This window comes from Rhinichthys klamathensis, unplaced genomic scaffold (assembly GCF_029890125.1).
Source record: "Rhinichthys klamathensis goyatoka isolate OS25496 unplaced genomic scaffold, OSU_Roscu_1.1 h1tg000253l_1, whole genome shotgun sequence".
NCBI classification, from domain to species: Eukaryota; Metazoa; Chordata; class Actinopteri; order Cypriniformes; family Leuciscidae; genus Rhinichthys; species Rhinichthys klamathensis.
In genome coordinates, this window is record NW_026606775.1 from 1,014,577 (window position 1) to 1,033,183 (window position 18,607).

At 39.6% G+C, this 18,607-nt stretch overlaps 1 protein-coding gene across 2 annotated transcripts; it reads right to left on the reverse strand.

The window, feature by feature from the left end:
* Positions 1-7,593: 7,593 nt before the first annotated feature.
* Positions 7,594-18,607, reverse strand: LOC130101138 (gastrula zinc finger protein XlCGF8.2DB-like). Of its 2 annotated transcripts, none has more exons than XM_056266724.1 (3): positions 18,517-18,602; positions 17,398-17,646; positions 7,594-7,885 (listed from the first exon to the last, which is right to left on the reverse strand). In XM_056266724.1, exons 2-3 carry the CDS (start codon positions 17,480-17,482, stop codon positions 7,623-7,625), a joined length of 348 nt encoding a protein of 115 aa, XP_056122699.1. In that variant the 5' UTR covers positions 17,483-17,646; positions 18,517-18,602; the 3' UTR covers positions 7,594-7,622. The 2 variants fall into 2 exon arrangements, with proteins under 2 accessions (XP_056122699.1, XP_056122698.1); XM_056266723.1 differs by lacking the exon at positions 7,594-7,885 and adding an exon at positions 15,730-17,147 and having other exon boundaries at positions 18,517-18,607.

Below are 18,607 nucleotides of genomic sequence, written 5' to 3' on the forward strand. Positions count from 1 at the left end.
ACTGTCTTGTAAACAGGCAGATCTGATTTTCTGAGGCATTAGGGACGTCTCCGCGGTTTAATGACGAGAGAACCCCCGACGCGCATCTGCAAAGGTACGGATGGCCCGACGAAACGTTGTGCTGTCATAGGAGAGGGATGTGGACAAACGTTGACACAACATATCAAAGGTTGGCTTGCTCATCCTAAAATTTCGGACCCACTGCTCCTCCTTAAAACCAATATTTAAACACAATATGCTCCCACCAGTCCTGAGATCTCTCTCGCACACAATGACGGAAGCATATGCACAGGCAGCTTAGCACCATTTAGCATCCCCATAGAACCGGGCCTGTTCTTAAAGAGACCCTGTTATGCTTTTTAGAATATTACCTTTCAGGCAGTGTGTTATTTAGCTGTTGTTAAGTTTTAAAGATTTACGCGCACAACAAATAAAGGTATTGCCACCCAAAAGAAAGAATCGATTTTGAACTGCCGTAACGAGTCGTCAGCAATTCCAGTCTCACTTTCTGATACTTAATAAATGTAACAAATTTGCATAATGCTAGCCAATGGTCTTCATTGGCTGCCTGTGAACAATGTGACTCAACTGAATAGACCAGATAGCATAAGGTAGGTAATGATGGCAATGATGCATCATTGTAGGCCTTCTTATGGACAAAGTGTAACATGGTAAATATGGCTCAAATATTTTAAATCACACGCAGGCCTTTTTAGGCAAATATGTGGCGCTCACGGCTATGTGTAATCTGAATGTGAGTCTAAAATGGCCCATATGATAAATAATGAATATGGCTTAAATATCAGAAAACAAATGTGGGCCACCTTTGGCAAAAATGTGGCACAATCTATAATAGCTAATCTGGGTGTAAACCAAATGTGGCCCACACATGTTGCAGCAAATGTGGTCCAGTTATCTACATGAGTATCTGGACCAGTATTGGCAAAGATGTGGCACAATCTATAATAGCTAATTTGGGTGTAAACCAAATGTGGCCCACACATGTGGCAGCAAATGTGGTCCAGTTATCTACATGACTATCTGGACCAGTATTGGCAAAGATGTGGGACCGTAATCACTGGCAAATCCGGGCTGTTGAGTTATTCAGTGAAGTTCCAAATCTTACCCTACCTCAGCGATGTGAGCATAACAGATGAAGAACTTATACAGAAAGTGGATGAAGTGGCAAAGGTTGAAAGTGAGAGACAAGAGAAACAGAAAAGATCTGCTGGTTAAACTCCCAAAGTGCAGGAGCTCCAATCAGACTCTCAGTTAAAAGCCACACCTGCCCAGAGCCCCGCTAAACCTAAGGAGGTCCAACTCAACAGCAGCGATCAAAACAGTGAAAGGGAACGAGACTAAGCCTGACAGCATAAACGAGCAGCAGATGTTGGAAGAACTTTGCAAAGAAATTAAGCAAATGTTTCCGGCGGTAATAGAAGGAAAACCCCCGTCCTCCTGAAAAAGAGCAGAGAGTGAAAGGTTGCAAGAAATGCAGGGATGAGAAAACAGGTGAGAGCTGTTCGCACTGTTTCAAATGTGGGCAGGAAGGCCACTTCTCTCGCGGATTTGGAGTGATTCTCCAATATATATATTATATCCAATAATATATATATAATATATTAAATAACATAATTATTTAATTATTGTAATAAAGTAATATTTCAGAGGCTGCATAATTAACTACAATTCTTACAAAGTGATAATTCAGGTACTCCATACTATAGGCACTGGCCCTGTTAGATAAATGCTGACCATGCAGTGGGGAAATACAACTTGCAAGTGCTCAGTGTTTGCTTATGTTTATTTCAATGTAATAATATTCAGACAGTTGCCTACATGATCTCATATGCTTTTCCCCGCCGAGAACTCAATCTTTGTCAACACAGTGCAATTGACAAAAATTAAATTACTTAATAAACTAGGCATAATCTGTCAGGGTTTCTGTCACCTCTGTTTGGTTTATATCTGGTTTGGTGACAGAGCCCTGACATTCCCGGTTTGTCATGTGTTTGTGTTAAGTCTGGTTTGTTGTGAGCACATGGCTTGTCTTGTATTCCTTGTGCCATGTGCTCTCTTGTCAATTGTCTGGCCCCTCACATCTTGTTACCTGATTACTGATTAATTTGCCCCACCTGCCTTGTTCGTTACTTTCTTTTGTTTGCTTCCTATTTAATCTCTCTGTGTTTGCAGTCCTGTGCTGGTTCATTGTCTATGTTCCATAGTGTTTTCTTGTCTGATGCCATATGCCTGTCTAGTTTTCCCCCACGGGGAGTTTTGTTTTGTAGTTTTGTTTTGTTTAATAAATATCCTGAGTTTCCTGCACATGAATCCTCGCTTCACTTTTGACCATTCCGTGACAGAACGAACCAGCCACAATTAGGATTCAGCGGAAGGATTCACGCCAGCCACCAGCCTCTCCTATTTCCTGCCCGCGTTATGAACACATTGTAAACTTCACCGCCTTGAGTTCCCTTCGTCAGAAGGGGACGAATTTGAGAGACTTTGCCCTGGAGTTCAGCTCCGCTGCAGAGGGGCTGGGGCTGGGTGAGATGGCCCTTAAGGACCTATTTAACTACACCCTTGAGGAGCCCGTTGATGTTTGGACAATGGCAGGGCTGGAGCGCTTGACGTTCTGGAGGTTCGTTGCCTTTCTGGATCGACGAAGGAGTCCTCCAGTTAGGCAGGCTGCAGTGCTCTCAGGGAGTTCCGAAAGGCCTACAGCATCCCTAGGGGGTCCCGAAGAAGCTGCAGTGCCCCCAGTGGACCTCGGAGAACCTGCAGCGCCCCCAGAGGCGGGAGGCTTGATGCCACCGCCTCGCCATCATAAACGGAGGAAGAGGAGGAAGCAGGCTTCCACTGTCCCTCAAGGCCCGGAGGATGTACCTGAGCAGCCCGCTGTCCTCCCGGAGGCCATCCCCGAGCAGCTCGCTGTCGTCCCGGAGGCCGTCCCTGAGCAGTCCGCTTTCGTCCCGGAGGTCTCGTAAATGGAGGAGGAGGAAGGCGTCTGCGATCCCACAGGGCCTGGAGGCCATCCCCAACCGTCTCACCCTCCTGGCGCCGCCCATGCTACCAGTCAAGCCCGAATCTGCTCACGTCGTGCCTCCCGCACAAGAGACTGTTCACGTCACATCTGCCGAGCCAGAGACTGTTCGCACAAGGTCAGCCACGCCAGTGTCTCCGGACAGGATGGCCGCCGCCGACCCAGTGTCCCTGGACAAGATGGTCATTCCGGTGTCTGTTCCTGTTTCTGAGCCGGTGTCTGTTCCTGTTTCTGAGCCGGGTTCTGTTCCTGTTTCTGAGCCGGGTTCGGTGTCTGTTCCTGTTTCTGAGCCGGTGTCTGTTCCTGTTTCTGAGCCGGGTTCTGTTCCTGTTTCTGAGCCGGGTTCTGTTCCTGCGCCGGTGTCTATTCCTGCGCCATGGCTGCCCAAAGGGTTGTCTCCGCCATGGCCGCCCGAAGGGTCTGCCCAGTCCCGGTTGCCTGCACAGCCTGCTCCACCCTGGTCGTCTCCACCATGGGCGCCCAAAGGGTCGTCTCCGCCGTGGCCACCCAATGGACAGTCTGGTCAGCCCTGGCCACCCTATAGCCGGTCTGCTCCGCCCTGGGCGCCTGCCAAGCCTGCTCCGCCCAGGCCGTCTGCCCAGCCTGCACCACCCTGGCTCTCAGCCAGGACTCCAGACCTGCCTGAGCTTTCCTGGTCTCTTCCCTCGGCACCGTCCTGGTTCTCAGCCAGGAGTCCAGACCCGCCTGAGCGTCCCTGGCTTTATTGAGAACACAAGCTGTTGGTAGCTGCAGTCATTCGTCAAGTCTGACTAAGGGGACGTTCCCTTGCAATACATTTAGGGGCGGGGATTTACATTGTGATGAGACACTATTGAACAAAGCATGTAAATGAAGTATACAGGTTTAGAAACCTGCCCTTGACTGAGAGTGATACCAATCCTAATCCAATCAGCATAACTATTCAAACTGAGCTAGGGGCTCCCAGAGCCATTAAAGACAAAGGCTCAATCCCAATTCACCCCTTGGCCCTACCCCTTGACGTGAATGCGCAAAACGGAGGGGTAGGGCCAAGGGGTAGGGGCAAGGGGTGAATTGGGATTGAGCCTTTGTCTTTAATGGCTCTGGGAGCCCCTAGCTCAGTTTGAATAGTTATAGTTATAGTTATGTGGGCAAGGTGTCCAGATTCTTGTTTAGATCGAGGTGTAGGGCTAAGGGGTAGGGCTACATAGCCCTCGAAACTGAGATTTTTCAGAGGCACACTCCAAACGGAGGGCTACGAGAAAGTTCGCAGAATACATCGCGAATCACCGGCGAGATGGCTTCACAAACGGTTAAACATTTAAATTTAGCGTCAGATGACACCACCGTGCACTTTATTTACTCTTAATGATATAGTCATTTAAATTAAGAAATTGTATAATAAATTACCTTTCCGAAACAGAAAAGACATACATTTCGAGGAAGGAACGGTATAAGCATCATGTTTCCTCAAAGTTAAGAGCAGCTGTGCTGATTGTCAGTCGTTGTCATGGAGAAATCCAGTAAAAACTTCGTAACGGCAGAGCCATCGCCGACGACTTATGACGTATCGGGTTCATGAAGGGTTGTTCCATTTCATAGGGGAATATTTCAACCCCTTGGCCCTTGTAACTCTGTTTTAAGGGCAAAGGGGTACACTCGAAAACAAGGGGGTAGGGCCAAGGGGTGAATTGGGATTGAGCCAAAGAGTCTCAGTAATCTGATTCATTTAACTTACAATAGAGAGACCAGGACTGGCAGAATCTCTTGCTCATTTATACCTCAAATGCTAAATTCAGTCTACTTGACTTTCTAAGTTTATATACTATTGTACTGGAACCTAAATTAAACATTTAATAAATTTGTAACACTACAAATGACATCTGAGTGCTTTCTGTCCCTCCATTAACAGCTGCAATCACCACTTTGCTGCTTCAAAAAAGTTCATAAAGAAATTTAAAAAAATAATCCATATGAATCCAGCGGTTTAGTCAAACATTTTCTGAAGAGACACAGTTGCTTTATTTGATGAACAGATTGAAATTAGGCTCTCATGCCACCTTTCCACTGCACACGACATTCGCATACGATTGTCGCATTTCGCCCCCTAGTGTCAGTCGCACGGAACTTTGAAATTGGTCGTGAAGCAACCGTTACCCTCGGCTATTCACAATGGTAAAATGAATGATGAATGTAATGCATGCATGAATATATCCACACAAAACAAATGACCCTCAATACATCTACAATAAAAACAATAGATTTTACAGAGCTAATCAATATAAATATTGATTTAATAATTATAAAATATTTTTTTTCTGCCATAATTATTAATAACCGACATTTTACAGAAATAGCATTTACAGAATAACATCAAAGAGTTGAAATATTGGTAATTCGGTAACACTTTAGAATACGGTTCCTTCGTTAATGAATAACTACACAGGAACAAATGAGTAACACAATATTAACAATCTAGTAACTACTATTAATTAACAAGAAATTCTGATTAACGAATTAGTAAGTAATAGCGCACAGATGAAAGTGGTAGTTCACTATTGACTAATTGATAACTACTATTTTTTTAATGCTTCCCAGAGAACTACTGAAAAAGATTAATAATTCATGCAAAACTAATCAATAACTAATGCAGGACAAACGACTAGCACTACATTAACATTAATAACTGTAAACAAATACACAAGGTTTATCAATATGTAATAGCATAGCAGACTTATGATTTGGGAAATAATTAGCCTATATGCTCTCTCCTAGAGAACTATTTATCAACTGAATAATTTTAAAGAAATGGCTTTTTAAATGCAGTTGTCAGGACCTTACTTGTCCTGTAGTGATTCAATGCCAGTCCAGAGGAATGCCAGAAAATTGGCCAGTCACGGTGACGGCTGGAACATATTGAGTTATCAGCCATCCAAATACCATATACAGTGATTTTATTATTTAACCTACCTCGCAAAAAAATATGTTTTTATTTATGTCTCCTAGCTCATATACGTGTGTGCAAATATCTTGTGAAGGATTAGAAGATTCTACACTTTAGGATTGGCTTTTCATGTAAGAATCATGGTAACTAAATAGTAATGACTCAAGTGTTACTACATAGTTCTAAAGGAATTACTAATTATTTGGATCCGTATTCTAAAGTGAAGATCATGGTAACTACCTAGTAATGACTCAAGTGTTTACATACTTCTATGGGAATTACTATCTTAAACTTCACCAAAAACCTCAAAAGCTTAAAAGAATTAGTAATTCCTTTAGAAATATGTAGTAACACTTGAGTAATTACTAGTTAGTTACCATGATCTTCACTTTAGAATACAGATCCAAATAATTAGTCATTCCTTTAGAAGTATGTAGTAACACTTGAGTCATTAGTTAGTTACCATGATTCTTACAGTAGTTCTTGGGAAGCATTAAAAAAATAGTTATTGATTAGTTAATAGTGAACTACCACTTTCATCTGTGTGCTATTACTTACTAATTTGTTAATCAGAATTTCTTGTTAGTTAATAGTAGTTACTAGATTGTTAATATTGTGTTACTCATTTGTTCCTGTGTAGTTATTCATTAACAAAGGAACCGTATTCTAAAGTGTTACCGGTAATTCTAGCCTCACGCTCATAGTTTTGATTAGAATACATCACATCCGGTCGGCCGGTCGCATGCGGTCTAGCCGCAGAAGTTCAGATATTTCAACGGATCCAAAGCTCAAATCGGATACGAATTTTCCGCATACGCATATGATCGGAACTCCCCGCAGCTCCCGTACGACTCTCCATTGGAAATGAATGACTTCCGGTCCAACGGCTGTCGTTTGTCGTGTGCAGTGGAAAGGCGGCTTCAGATTTCATCAAAAAAAGATGTTTATTTGTGTTTTGAAGATGACCGAAAGTCTTACAGGTTTGGAACGACATGAGGGTCAGTAAATGAGGGTCAGAATTTTCATTTTTGGCTGAACTAACCCTTTAAGTCTTTCTAGTTAACCAAGCTTTTCACCAAATTATGAATTATGTGCTCTTATGAAAAACTCAATATTTTATCTCAGTTTACTTTAATGTATTTGACATGAAAACGAATGTTGATCACTTGAAACATTTTTTTCATATGAGCGTGAAGGCTTGATAAACGTTTAAAACTCTTTTCACATGTAGTACAGCAGTACGGCTTTTCTCCAGTATGAACTCGCTCGTGTAGTTTCAGGTTTCCAGACTGAGCAAAATTCTTGTCACAGTATGAGCACTTGTAAGGTTTTTCTCCAGTATGAAGACGCTCATGTAAATTCAGTGTTCCCAACTGAGTGAAACTCTTGTCACAATATGAGCACTTGTAAGGTTTTTCTCCAGTATGAATTCTTTGGTGCCGCTTCAGTTCACCAGATGTAGCAAAGCTTTTCCAGCAGTCACAACACACATGATCTCTCACTTCATCGTGTGTTTTCTGGTGCAGTTTAAAACTATTCAGCCATGAAAAACTCTTTCCACAGAGAGAACACGCATAAGGCTTCTCATCTGAATGAACTTTCAGGTGTTTTTTTAGATTTGATGACAAATTAAAACCTTTACCACACTGATCACAGTTAAATGGTTTTTCTACAGAGTGACAGAGCAGATGAAGATTGAGAGTTGATGATTGAGTAAAACTTTCCACACTGAGTGCATGTATACGGTTTCTCTCCAGTGTGAATTCTCATGTGTATCTTAAGGTATCCTTTATTCTTGAAACTCTTTCCACACTGAGAGCAGGAGTGCAGCTTGTTGGCTTTTGTTCCTTGAGTTTTGAAGTCGCAGTGTTTCTTTACATCATTTAGTTTCTGTCTTTGCTCCTTCACTTCCATCTGGTCTAAAATAAACATATTAATCAGTTAGAATCAGTTCAATGAGGTTAAATGTGAGAATTAAAAACACTTAGCAAGCAGAAAACAAGACACCTATAAAGTATCTTTAATGTGCAAAGTTTAGTTCTGTCATTCACTTGTAAATGCGATTAAAAGTGGCTTATGATCATTTAGATGCATTTCTCTATCATTTGTCATCCATATTTCAGAGATACGAAAGCAGTCAACAATGAAGAATCAAATATGGACACCGACCTATTTGTTCCTCAGTATCTTCATGTTTTATTCTGGATGTTTCTGGATCACTCATGTCTTCAATCTCCACTTTAATAAACTCCATCTTTAACAGTCACAGATTTCAGCTGCTACTCCTGGAGTTTGTCCTTCTCTTGTAGGATGATGGGAATATTCCCAGTATTTATTGGTGAATTGTTGTGGGAGGGGCTTCACTGCAGGTGTGAACTGTGATCACTGTGTGATACTGACGCCCACAGGACCAGATCTGGAAAAATCAAAGATAAGTCTCAAGTCAAGTCTCGTTTATTTATATAGCCCTTTCAACTACAACGTAGACCAAAGGACTGTACATCTAAAGCATTAAAAAAAATTACAAGAAAAAAACAAACAAACACGATAATCCACGAAACTGGATTACTTTAACAGTAAACACATATGGTGCCTTTGATTTACTTAAAATATAGAGCATTTTGATGGTTACATATTATTAGCATATTAAACAACTATAGGTTGATATTTTTAATGTAAATCCCAGCATATAATAAGGATGAAACAGGGCACAGGTTCTATTATTCAATTAATATCTAAACTCTTCAGAAATATGACACAAGACGACAGAAATCAACCATCGATTAAGGGTCTGAGAATGATGGCACAAAAGGAAATAATCTAACACTTGACCATCAAAATGTGGATAACAAGTACTATACAAGATTATGAAAATGTAAGTGGGTTTTTTTTCCAGAATAATTCATCATATATTGCTCATTATTTAATTAAATTTATCCTATATTGCAATTATTGGTTGAACTAAAGCTTTCTTGGTGAATTGTTCAGGGACACCAGATCTGCCAAATTCAAGGTTATTCAAATTATACTGAAATAGTTTAATAATTACACTTCTTAAATTAAATTACCATATGTGCTTGATTTAAGAAATATAGATAATTTTGTTATGGTTATATAATATAGTAGCATTTAAAACGGCTCTATATGGAGGTTATTCATTTTTATGTGACTCCAGATTTTATAAGGATGAAACAAGTCACATGTTAAATTATTTAATTAATATATCAATTAAACAGGAATCTTACAAAGATAATATAAATCATACACAATATGCCTATATACATATGCTAATCAAACTGATTTAAGTCTCTGCACGTTACGCTACGAACAATGTACATTTAGGCAAGACAAACATCAATTCTTACATTATAAATATAACATCTCTGACCTGCAGACTGGAAATATACGGCATCCGAAGAAAATATTCCACATTTGCTCTTCATTCATGATCGTTAACAGAATCACTTTCAGCTTCAAATGGTTAAATTTTCAGCGCTCTCTCGTCTCTCGCGCTTCTCTCTTTTTTTTTTTGCATTAACAAGAACATTAACATAACATACACTTACAGGGGATCACAACGTGTTCGACTGTTACATTCATAATAGCGTCAAAAGAAACAACAAAAAGCTAGCGAGAGAGGGAGAGAAGAAAGAAAACAAAACTATAGAGAGGCTTTCGCACTTCTCTCTTCTGCGCATGCTCAGTGCGCGCGGTGTCATATTTCTTAAAGGGGCTGCATTCAGTAAATCACATCTCCGCACTGTTATGGACCAAATGCACTATTATAGTATTATGAAATAGTTTCATTAAAACTAAAGAAAATAAAATAGTCAGTAAACAGAATAAGAACAAAACACATAATCACGTAAATAATCATAGGTGTGTGTGTGTGTGTGTGTGTGTGTGTGTGTGTGTGTGTGTGTGTGTGTGTGTGTGTGTGTGTGTGTGTGTGTGTGTGTAAGGCTGGACAAGAGTTCTCACTCAAACCACTGCCTGCTGTAGCTTTTGATTGTTTTCTGAGAGAAAAACTGTTCATAACTGCTGGTCTAGGATCAGTTTTCTCCATAATAATAGCATTAGCGGTTGCCTCAGCCTGTTGACACTAATGACTTCACCATAATTAATGAGGTGAAAACAGGGACCTAGACCTTACTCAGAGCAGCGCCATGACAGGTATGAAAGTGAGGCTGTGAAGGATAGACTTAACATGTTTTAAATGGCATCCACTGTAATAAGCTTTATAAAACTTATAGATTACTGTAAGGGGATAATACAGTTAAAGTCCCAGAACCATATGATGAATGAAGACCCGGAGTCAAGAGTGCAGTCAATTGAAGAAAAGTTTTACTGAAGATAGTTTGTAATTTCATCAGGCAGACGAAAACGAGTCCATAATTCGTTTATACATCTCATAATAAAAGCCGAGCTAAATGAGCAAGCACTGTTACTGCACCTCTCAGATATTTCATACAGACGTTTAAAGAATACATGAAAGAATATTTTCGATAATCACAATATAATATTGATCATTCATTAATAACTTGATTGTAAACCATGTAAATCACTCATCAAATCATCAAAAGAATATAGATAAAGAGACAAGGGATTCCAGATTTTCCCCTTCAAAGCAATGGTGTTGGCTCATGAATTTGTACATGATTTGTCTTAAAGCATTTTAAAAACACCATATAAACTACATATAAACTACATAAAAAGTTTAATTTGCACCACAAGGGGACTATAAGAGTTCTTTTAAGTTCTTTTAACGTTTAAAATTATTTCCAGAGTTTTTTATTTATTTTAATAATTAGCCTATACATTTTTTTTCTAAAGTTACATTGTTAGCATAGATTTTATATCTAATAAAGAATTTAATTACAATTTAATTAAACTATTTAAGTTTGATTGCATTATTAATAATATATAAGTAGATTCTACTCATTTGTGGACATAATTGTCACAGTGTCTGGTTGGTGTTCCCTGGGTGTCCACTAGAGCTCTCTTCCCCATACGTCACCACCTCATCGTGAACTGCATTTCCCATAATCCTTTGTCTGAACTCATCACTGATCATTGCACACAGCTGTTCCCACTCACATTGTTTGTACCTGTCTATTTATATCCTGTCTGTTTCTGTGATTGTTGTGACTGTTTGCGGATGATGGAGCCTTATGGAAAAGAGGAAGGAACATTAATCATATTAAAGGTAAAATACAAGAGGCAATTAATGTAGTGGAGAGATGGTCAATTGCATGGGGATTTAAGTTTGCAATTGGGAAGACCAAGACAGTATTTTTCACTAGAAAGAGAGGGGTTGAGGCTCAGGTAAAAATGTATGGACAAGATAGAGCAAGTAAAAGTTTTTAGGTTTTTGGGTATGTGGTTTGATGATAAGTTAACATGGAATGAACATATTAGAAGGATAAATACCAAGTGTAAAAAGATACTAAATGTGATGAGATGCATAACAGGGTCAGAATGGGGGGCAAGTAGGGCTGCTAGTAAAAATGTGTATATAGCATTGATAAGATGAGTATTAGATTACGGGAGCATTGTTTATGGATCGGCAGCAAAAACACCATTAAAGAAGTTGGATGTGGTGCAAGCTCAAGCTCTAAGACTATGCTGTGGGGCTGTGAAAACAACTCCTGTGGCTGCTCTTCAGGTTGAGATGGGGAAAATGCCGTTGCACATTAGACGTAAGCAGTTAATGATGCACTATTGGATAAATTTACAAGGGCATTCTGGGGATCGACATCCTACAACTTCTCCCATGTTGGGAGAGTGAAAGAGCTAAACGGGGATGCTTTGCATGGAGATGTGAGGAAATAGCTGAAGGCATGACATTAAATCAAGGAGGATATATCCCGACAGTGCCATTATCAGTGACACCACCTTGGTTGTTTCCTCCAGTGTCAGTAAATTTATATTTCCTGGTAAAAATGCAGGGTCAAAAGGGATTTGGAAATATTGCAGTACTGGTGGAAGATAGAATACAAAAACTATATCAAACATATGTTCAAATATATACAGATGGATGCAAGGATCCTAATACAGGGAAAGCAGGTTTTGGTTTTAGTATTCCTACATTACATGTTTCTGGTAAAAGAAGGACTTTAGATCATCTATCAGTGTATACAGTAGAGATGTTAGCAATTGTAATAGCATTACAGAAGGTAGAAGAATTACAAATTAAAAAAGTTATTTTATGTACAGACTCATGCTCTGCATTAATGTCACTGCAGTCACATCTAACAGCAGGGCTCGGCTTCCTATGCTCAGGAATTTCTCTCACCGGAACGGACTCGTGAATTGGATTGGATTCTGGGACTTGCTTGAAGAGTGATGGCGAAAGACTTGGGAAGAGTTTCGTGGTGGTGGCTCGATGGAAAAAGCCACCAGTGCCAGAAAGGCTGGAGTGGACTGGGGTCACAGCAACTGAGTGGAGCTGGCATCTTCAACCTAGCTAACAATGAGGGATGAACCACTTAGCCAATGCTTATTATCTTATATCGTGCCAGACTTCATGTGGTAACACTTGCTGGTACCTTACGAAACATATGGTTGTACAATCCACTCCAGAAGACCTAGAGGCCTGCATTTCAGCCCGAGCCCGACGGGCCCCGACTTATTTATGCTCCTAGGGCCGGGCTTCGGGCCAATTTTCACGTCATAGTTCACACGCGGGCCGGGCCTCGGGCCTGTTTTAGGCTTATCTTTTTTATAGCCTATTTTAGACATTAATTAAAATAAAACATGAGAAGATGACGATTGAAAAGCAAACATAGAAAGACGTTTTATAACCTATCACACTGACATATGACTGACACATGACAGTCTGCTCATGCTCACGCTCACGCACACACACACACACACAGGTTTCCCGGCAGCGCGATCTGAGATTCGCGCGACCGGCTCGTTCTAGTGTCCCGCTATGGTAGCGAGCGTGACTTCAGCGCAGCTGGAAAAAGTACGACTGGATTAAAACCTTCCACTGTGGATGCTGTGCCTTTTCTTCACGATGCTCTAAAAACTGTTCTTAGCCATGTTAGGAGGAGGTTGTTTTTTGTTTGATTGGACTTTATTTTCATGAGTCTGTTGGAAACTATTGGAAATGGCCATGTTCTGTAGTGAAGACTTGATTTTTGAGGTAAGATAACCTGCATGTTTGTTTTAATGTAATTTATTTGATTTGTTTAGATTGCATTCTCTGTATTGTAGCCTATATTATAAATTCATTTAGTTTGCGAGCGCTGTTGCGACTGAGCAGCAGAGCAGTTTGCCTCAGCTTTTCAAAAATGACAATAAACGTTTAAACTAACGTTAACTGTCTGTGTGATATGCTTAAGTTGTTTTATATCTATGGATTTTATTGTAGCCAAGTAAAGTGTTGATTTGAGAGGCTATAAATCAATCAATGGATCAAACATGTTTAACTCGCTGTCGGCTGCTTGGTCGTCATAATTTTTTTTGTTGTTTTTTCTTAATTAACTTTATAAAGAAATGAAAATAAACTTACCGGTAAATACTTTGCCATTGAAAACAAAATATATCTGGTTTACTGACTGCAACATAGGTCAGGCTGTTTATCTTTCTTTTTTTTTCTTTTTCTTTTTTACGGGCTCGGGTCGGACTCGGGCTGATCATTCTGATGAGCTGTCGGACACGGGCCGGGCTAGGGCCTGAGCGTCTCGGGGCAGGGCCGGGCTAGGGCCTAGATTTGAGGCCCGTGCAGGGCTCTAAGAAGACCATCTTCATGGTGTCATTTCATGGCACCAAGTGGGTAGTCTTCAATCTGGCGGCCATCTTGTGTCATGGAAAAACTGGGTCGAATAAAATATCACTCATGGTTGTTGTCTGTTTGGTCTGGTCTTCTGTCAGGGAACAAGCAGACTCAAAGAGTGACGGTGAGTAACAGTGAGTAGCAGTGAGGTAAAAATGTGCTAAAAATATGAAGCAGAACAACCTATTCCTAATTGATAGATAGATAGATAGATAGATAGATAGATAGATAGATAGATAGATAGATAGATATTATCAGTAATAGTATAGCAACTTAAAAGCTGCATGACATTTCTCACTAGCGAGGTAATATCTGCACTGTTCTTGAAGCAGATAAACCTACAGCTTCGCTAATAGTATAGATGCTTCTGCCGAACACACATTTTTGGGGGAACTAACCCTTTATTCTGAAACAACCTGACAAATTTCATCAAATAAGCAGAATATTTGTAGCCTGACTTCGTCATACTCATATTCTAGTCAGAATATGAGTCTGATACTGCTCCATAGGCCTTTGATTATGAGGCGTGTCTTAACCGAACCAGAAAAAAAAAAAAACTCTGCACTCAATTGGATAGGCCTATAACCAATCAGAGCAACGCAGTAAGTGACGTATGTTGAGCTATGCATAGTTGTGAACAGAACTCAACTACACACACGCTGGAAGAAGTAGTGAAATAATGAGTGTTGCTTCTTTTACTTGGTCCTCCATGAGTGCAACCAAAGGAGAAACCACAACGACCACAGTGTTTTCATTGCGTCCCTTCTTAGCGACCATCGGAGCCAGCTGATAAATTAAACTTTTGCCGAATCCCGTAGGAAGGACGGCAAACACATCTTTCTGATCGACAAATGCCTTGATTGCAGTTCTCTGTTCGTCTTTTAAAATTAATGCGCTGTTGATTTCTTTTACAACTGACGCGATAGCGGAATCTATACATCTCAATTCTCCAGCTGCAGTCATCTCTGAGGGAAACCAGTTCAACCCAAGCGCTCTTTGATAACGTGATGATTACGTAACTGCAGATCATCTGTCCATCATCGTATAAAGCCCGCCCTGGCAATTTGATTGGCCCGACGATTTCTGAACCGATTATAATTACTCCTCAATGGATCGAGTCCAGACCGAACTTCCCGACCAAAAAATGTTGTGGGCGGGGTTCGGGCTGGCATCCAGGCTAGAATATTTGACTCCAGTCCATTGAATTAGTAGAAAATAATGCACATCCGAGGTGTAAGGGGCCGTTCACATATCGCGTCTAAAAACTTGTGGAAAGCGCGGCTGCGCAGCTTTCTCCTTCTTTCCACAAGCGCTTGCGCTCCCATGGCGTCTGTCGTTGCTATGCATCCATGAACTGCTCTCTCCATGAGGACGAGGAAGTATCAGCAAAAGATTAATTGATTTCTAGCCCTTGTATTAGCTTTACTACTAGATCCATTAATGGAGATGAGAAATAAAAACCCGCCCTGTACAGCTATGATCAGCTGTTCAGTCGAGCTTTCGATGCTGTTACGAAAAAAGGCCGAAGCTGATCGGTTGGTTTTTGTCACATGACCTGCAGTGCACTTGCGGCATTCTGAAAAGTTGAGATGTTTTCATCTTGCCGTGGCATAGGGGCGCCTGGATAAACTAGCGTGCCGCACCGCATGTGCATCGCGACTTAATTTGAAATAACGAACTTGAGCGCGCAAAAGACTCTATATGTGAACGGCCCCTACATTATTAACTCAGGTGTGCATTATTTACTAATAATTCAACGGACTGTCATCAATTATTCCTTACTTATACAGATACTTATCACCACTGCCCCACAACTTTTATTATCCGGCTTATGCAATCACCACTTTGCTGCTTCAAAAAAGTTAATAAAGAGATTGTAAAAATAATCCATATAAATCCAGCGGTTTAGTCAAACATTTTCTGAAGAGACACAGTTGCTTTATTTGATGAACAGATTGAAATTAGGCTCTCAGATTTCATCAAAAAGATCTTAATTTGTGTTTTGAAGATGAAAGTCTTACAGGTTTGGAATGACATGAGAGTGAGTAATTAATGACAGAATTCATTTTTGGCTGAACTATCCATTTAAGTCTTTCTAGTTAAACAATATTTTCACCACATTAACTAAATTAATCTAGATTATATAGTGCTTTTATGAAAAACTCCTTATTTTATCTCAGTTTACTTTAATGTGTTTGACAAGAAAATGAATGTTGATCACATGAATGTTGATTTTTTTTTCATGTGTGTGAAGGCTTGATAAACATTAAAACTCTTCTAACACTGAGTACAGCAGTACGGCTTTTCTCCAGTATGAAGTCGCTCATGTAGTTTCAGAGTTCCAGACAAAGCGAACCTCTTGTCACAGCATTAGCACTTGTAAGGTCTTTCTCCAATATGAGTTCTTTGGTGCCGTTTCAGATGGTCATCTCTAGTAAAGCTTTTCCCACATTTGAAGCACACATGATCTCTCACTCCATCATGTGTTTTCTGGTGCAGTTTAAAACCTTTCAGCCGTGAAAAACTCTTTCCACAGAGAGAACACACATAAGGCCTCTCATCTGAATGAACGATCAGGTGACTTTTCAGATGTTTTGATGAAATGAACTTTGTTCCACACTGATCACAGTTAAATGGCTTTTCTCCAGAGTGAATGTGCAGATGATCTTTTAAACTTTTTGCATCTTTGAAACTCTTTTCACACTGAGTACAGTGGTACGGCTTCTCTCCAGTATGAACTCGCTCATGTAGTTTCAGGTATCCAGACCGAGCAAAACTCTTGTCACAGGATGAGCACTTGTAAGGTTTTTCTCCAGTATGCATTCTTTGGTGCTGTTTCAGATGACTTGATATTGCAAAGCTCTTTCCACAGTCAAAGCACACATGATCTTTCACTTCATTATGTGTTTTCTGGTGCTGTTTAAAACTATTCAGTCGTGAAAAATTCTTTCCACAGAGAGAACACACATGAGGCCTCTCATCTGAATGAACGATCAGGTGTTGCGAAAGATTTGATGACGAATTAAAACCTTTACCACACTGATCACATTTAAATGGTTTTTCTCCAGAGTGAATGTGCAGATGAACACTGAGACCTGATGCTTGTGAAAAACTCTTTCCACAATGAGTGCATGTATACACTTTCTCTCCAGTGTGAATTCTCATGTGTGTCTTAAGGCTTCCTTTTTGTCTGAAACTCTTTCCACATTGAGGACATGTATACGGTTTTTCTCCAGTGTGAATTCTTACGTGTTTTTTAAGGTCTCCTTTGTTTTGGAAACTCTTTTCACACAGAGAGCAGGAGTGCAGCTTATTGGCTTTTGTTCCTTGAGTTTTGAAATCACAGTGTTTCTTCACTTCATTTAGTTTCTGTCTTTGCTCCGTCACTTCCATCTGGTCTAAAATAAACATATTAATCAGTTAGAATCAGTTCAATGAGGTTAAATCTGAGAATTAAAAACACTCAGCAAGCAGAAAACAAGACACCTGTCTGTATAAAGTATCTTTGAAAGTTTGGTTCTGTCATTCACCTGTTAATGCTATTAAAACTGGGTTATGATCATTTAGATGCATTTCTCTATCATTTGTAATCCATATTTCAGAGATACGAAAGCAGTCAACAATGAAGAATCAAGAATGGACACCAACCTATTTGTTCCTCAGTATCTTCATGTTTTATTCTGGATGGTTCTGGATCACTCATGTCTTCAATCTCCTCTTTAATAAACTCCATCTTTAACAGTCACACAGATTTCAGCTGCTACTCCTGGAGTTTGTCCTTCTCTTGTAGGATGATGGGAATATTCCCAGTATTTATTGGTGAATTGTTGTGGGAGGGGCTTCACTGCAGGTGTGAACTGTGATCACTGTGTGATACTGACGCCCACAGGACCAGATCTGGAAAAAACAAAGATAAATTACTGAATTTATACTGGATTACTTTAACAGTAAAACACATGGTGTCTTTGGTTTAGTTCAAATATAGAGCATTTTGATGGTTACATTTTAGTAGCATATAAAACAACTGTAGGTTGATAATTTTTATGTAAATCCCAGCATATAATAAGGATGAAACAGGGCACAGATTAACTTATTCAATTAATATTTAAACTAATCAGAAATCTAACATTAGACGACAGAAATTAACCATTGATTAAGGGACTGAGAATGATGCCACAAAAGGAAATAATCTAACACTTGACCATTAAAATGTGGATAACAAGTAGGCCTACTTGTACAAGATTATTATAATTTAAATGTATTCCAGAATAACATCATATATTGCTCATTATTTAATTTAATTTATCATATATTGCCATTAACAGTTGAACTAACGCTGTCTTATTTGGTGAACTATTGTGGGGGACACCAGATCTGCCAAATTCAAGGTTACTGAGATTATACTGAAATACTGTAATCATTACTCTTCTTAATTTAAATGACCATATGTGCTTGATTTAAGAAATATAGAGCATTTTGATATGGTTATATAATAGTAGCAATTTAAAACGGCTCTGAAAGTATTTCATTTTTATGTGACTAAAGATTTTATAAGGATGAAACAAGTGAGAGGGATAAATTCTTCAATTAATATATTAATTAATCAGGAGTCTAACAAAATAACAGAAGTCATACAATATGTACAGAGACTGAATAGTGGCTGATCAAAATAATGACTATTTAATTCTCTGTACGTTACAATACGTACAATATACATTTAGACAACACAAACATAAATTCTTACATTATAAATATAACATCTCTGACCTGCAGACTGGAAATATACGACATCCGAAGAAAATATTTCACATTTGTCCTTCATTCACGATCGTTAACAGCGTCACAGCTTCAAATGGTT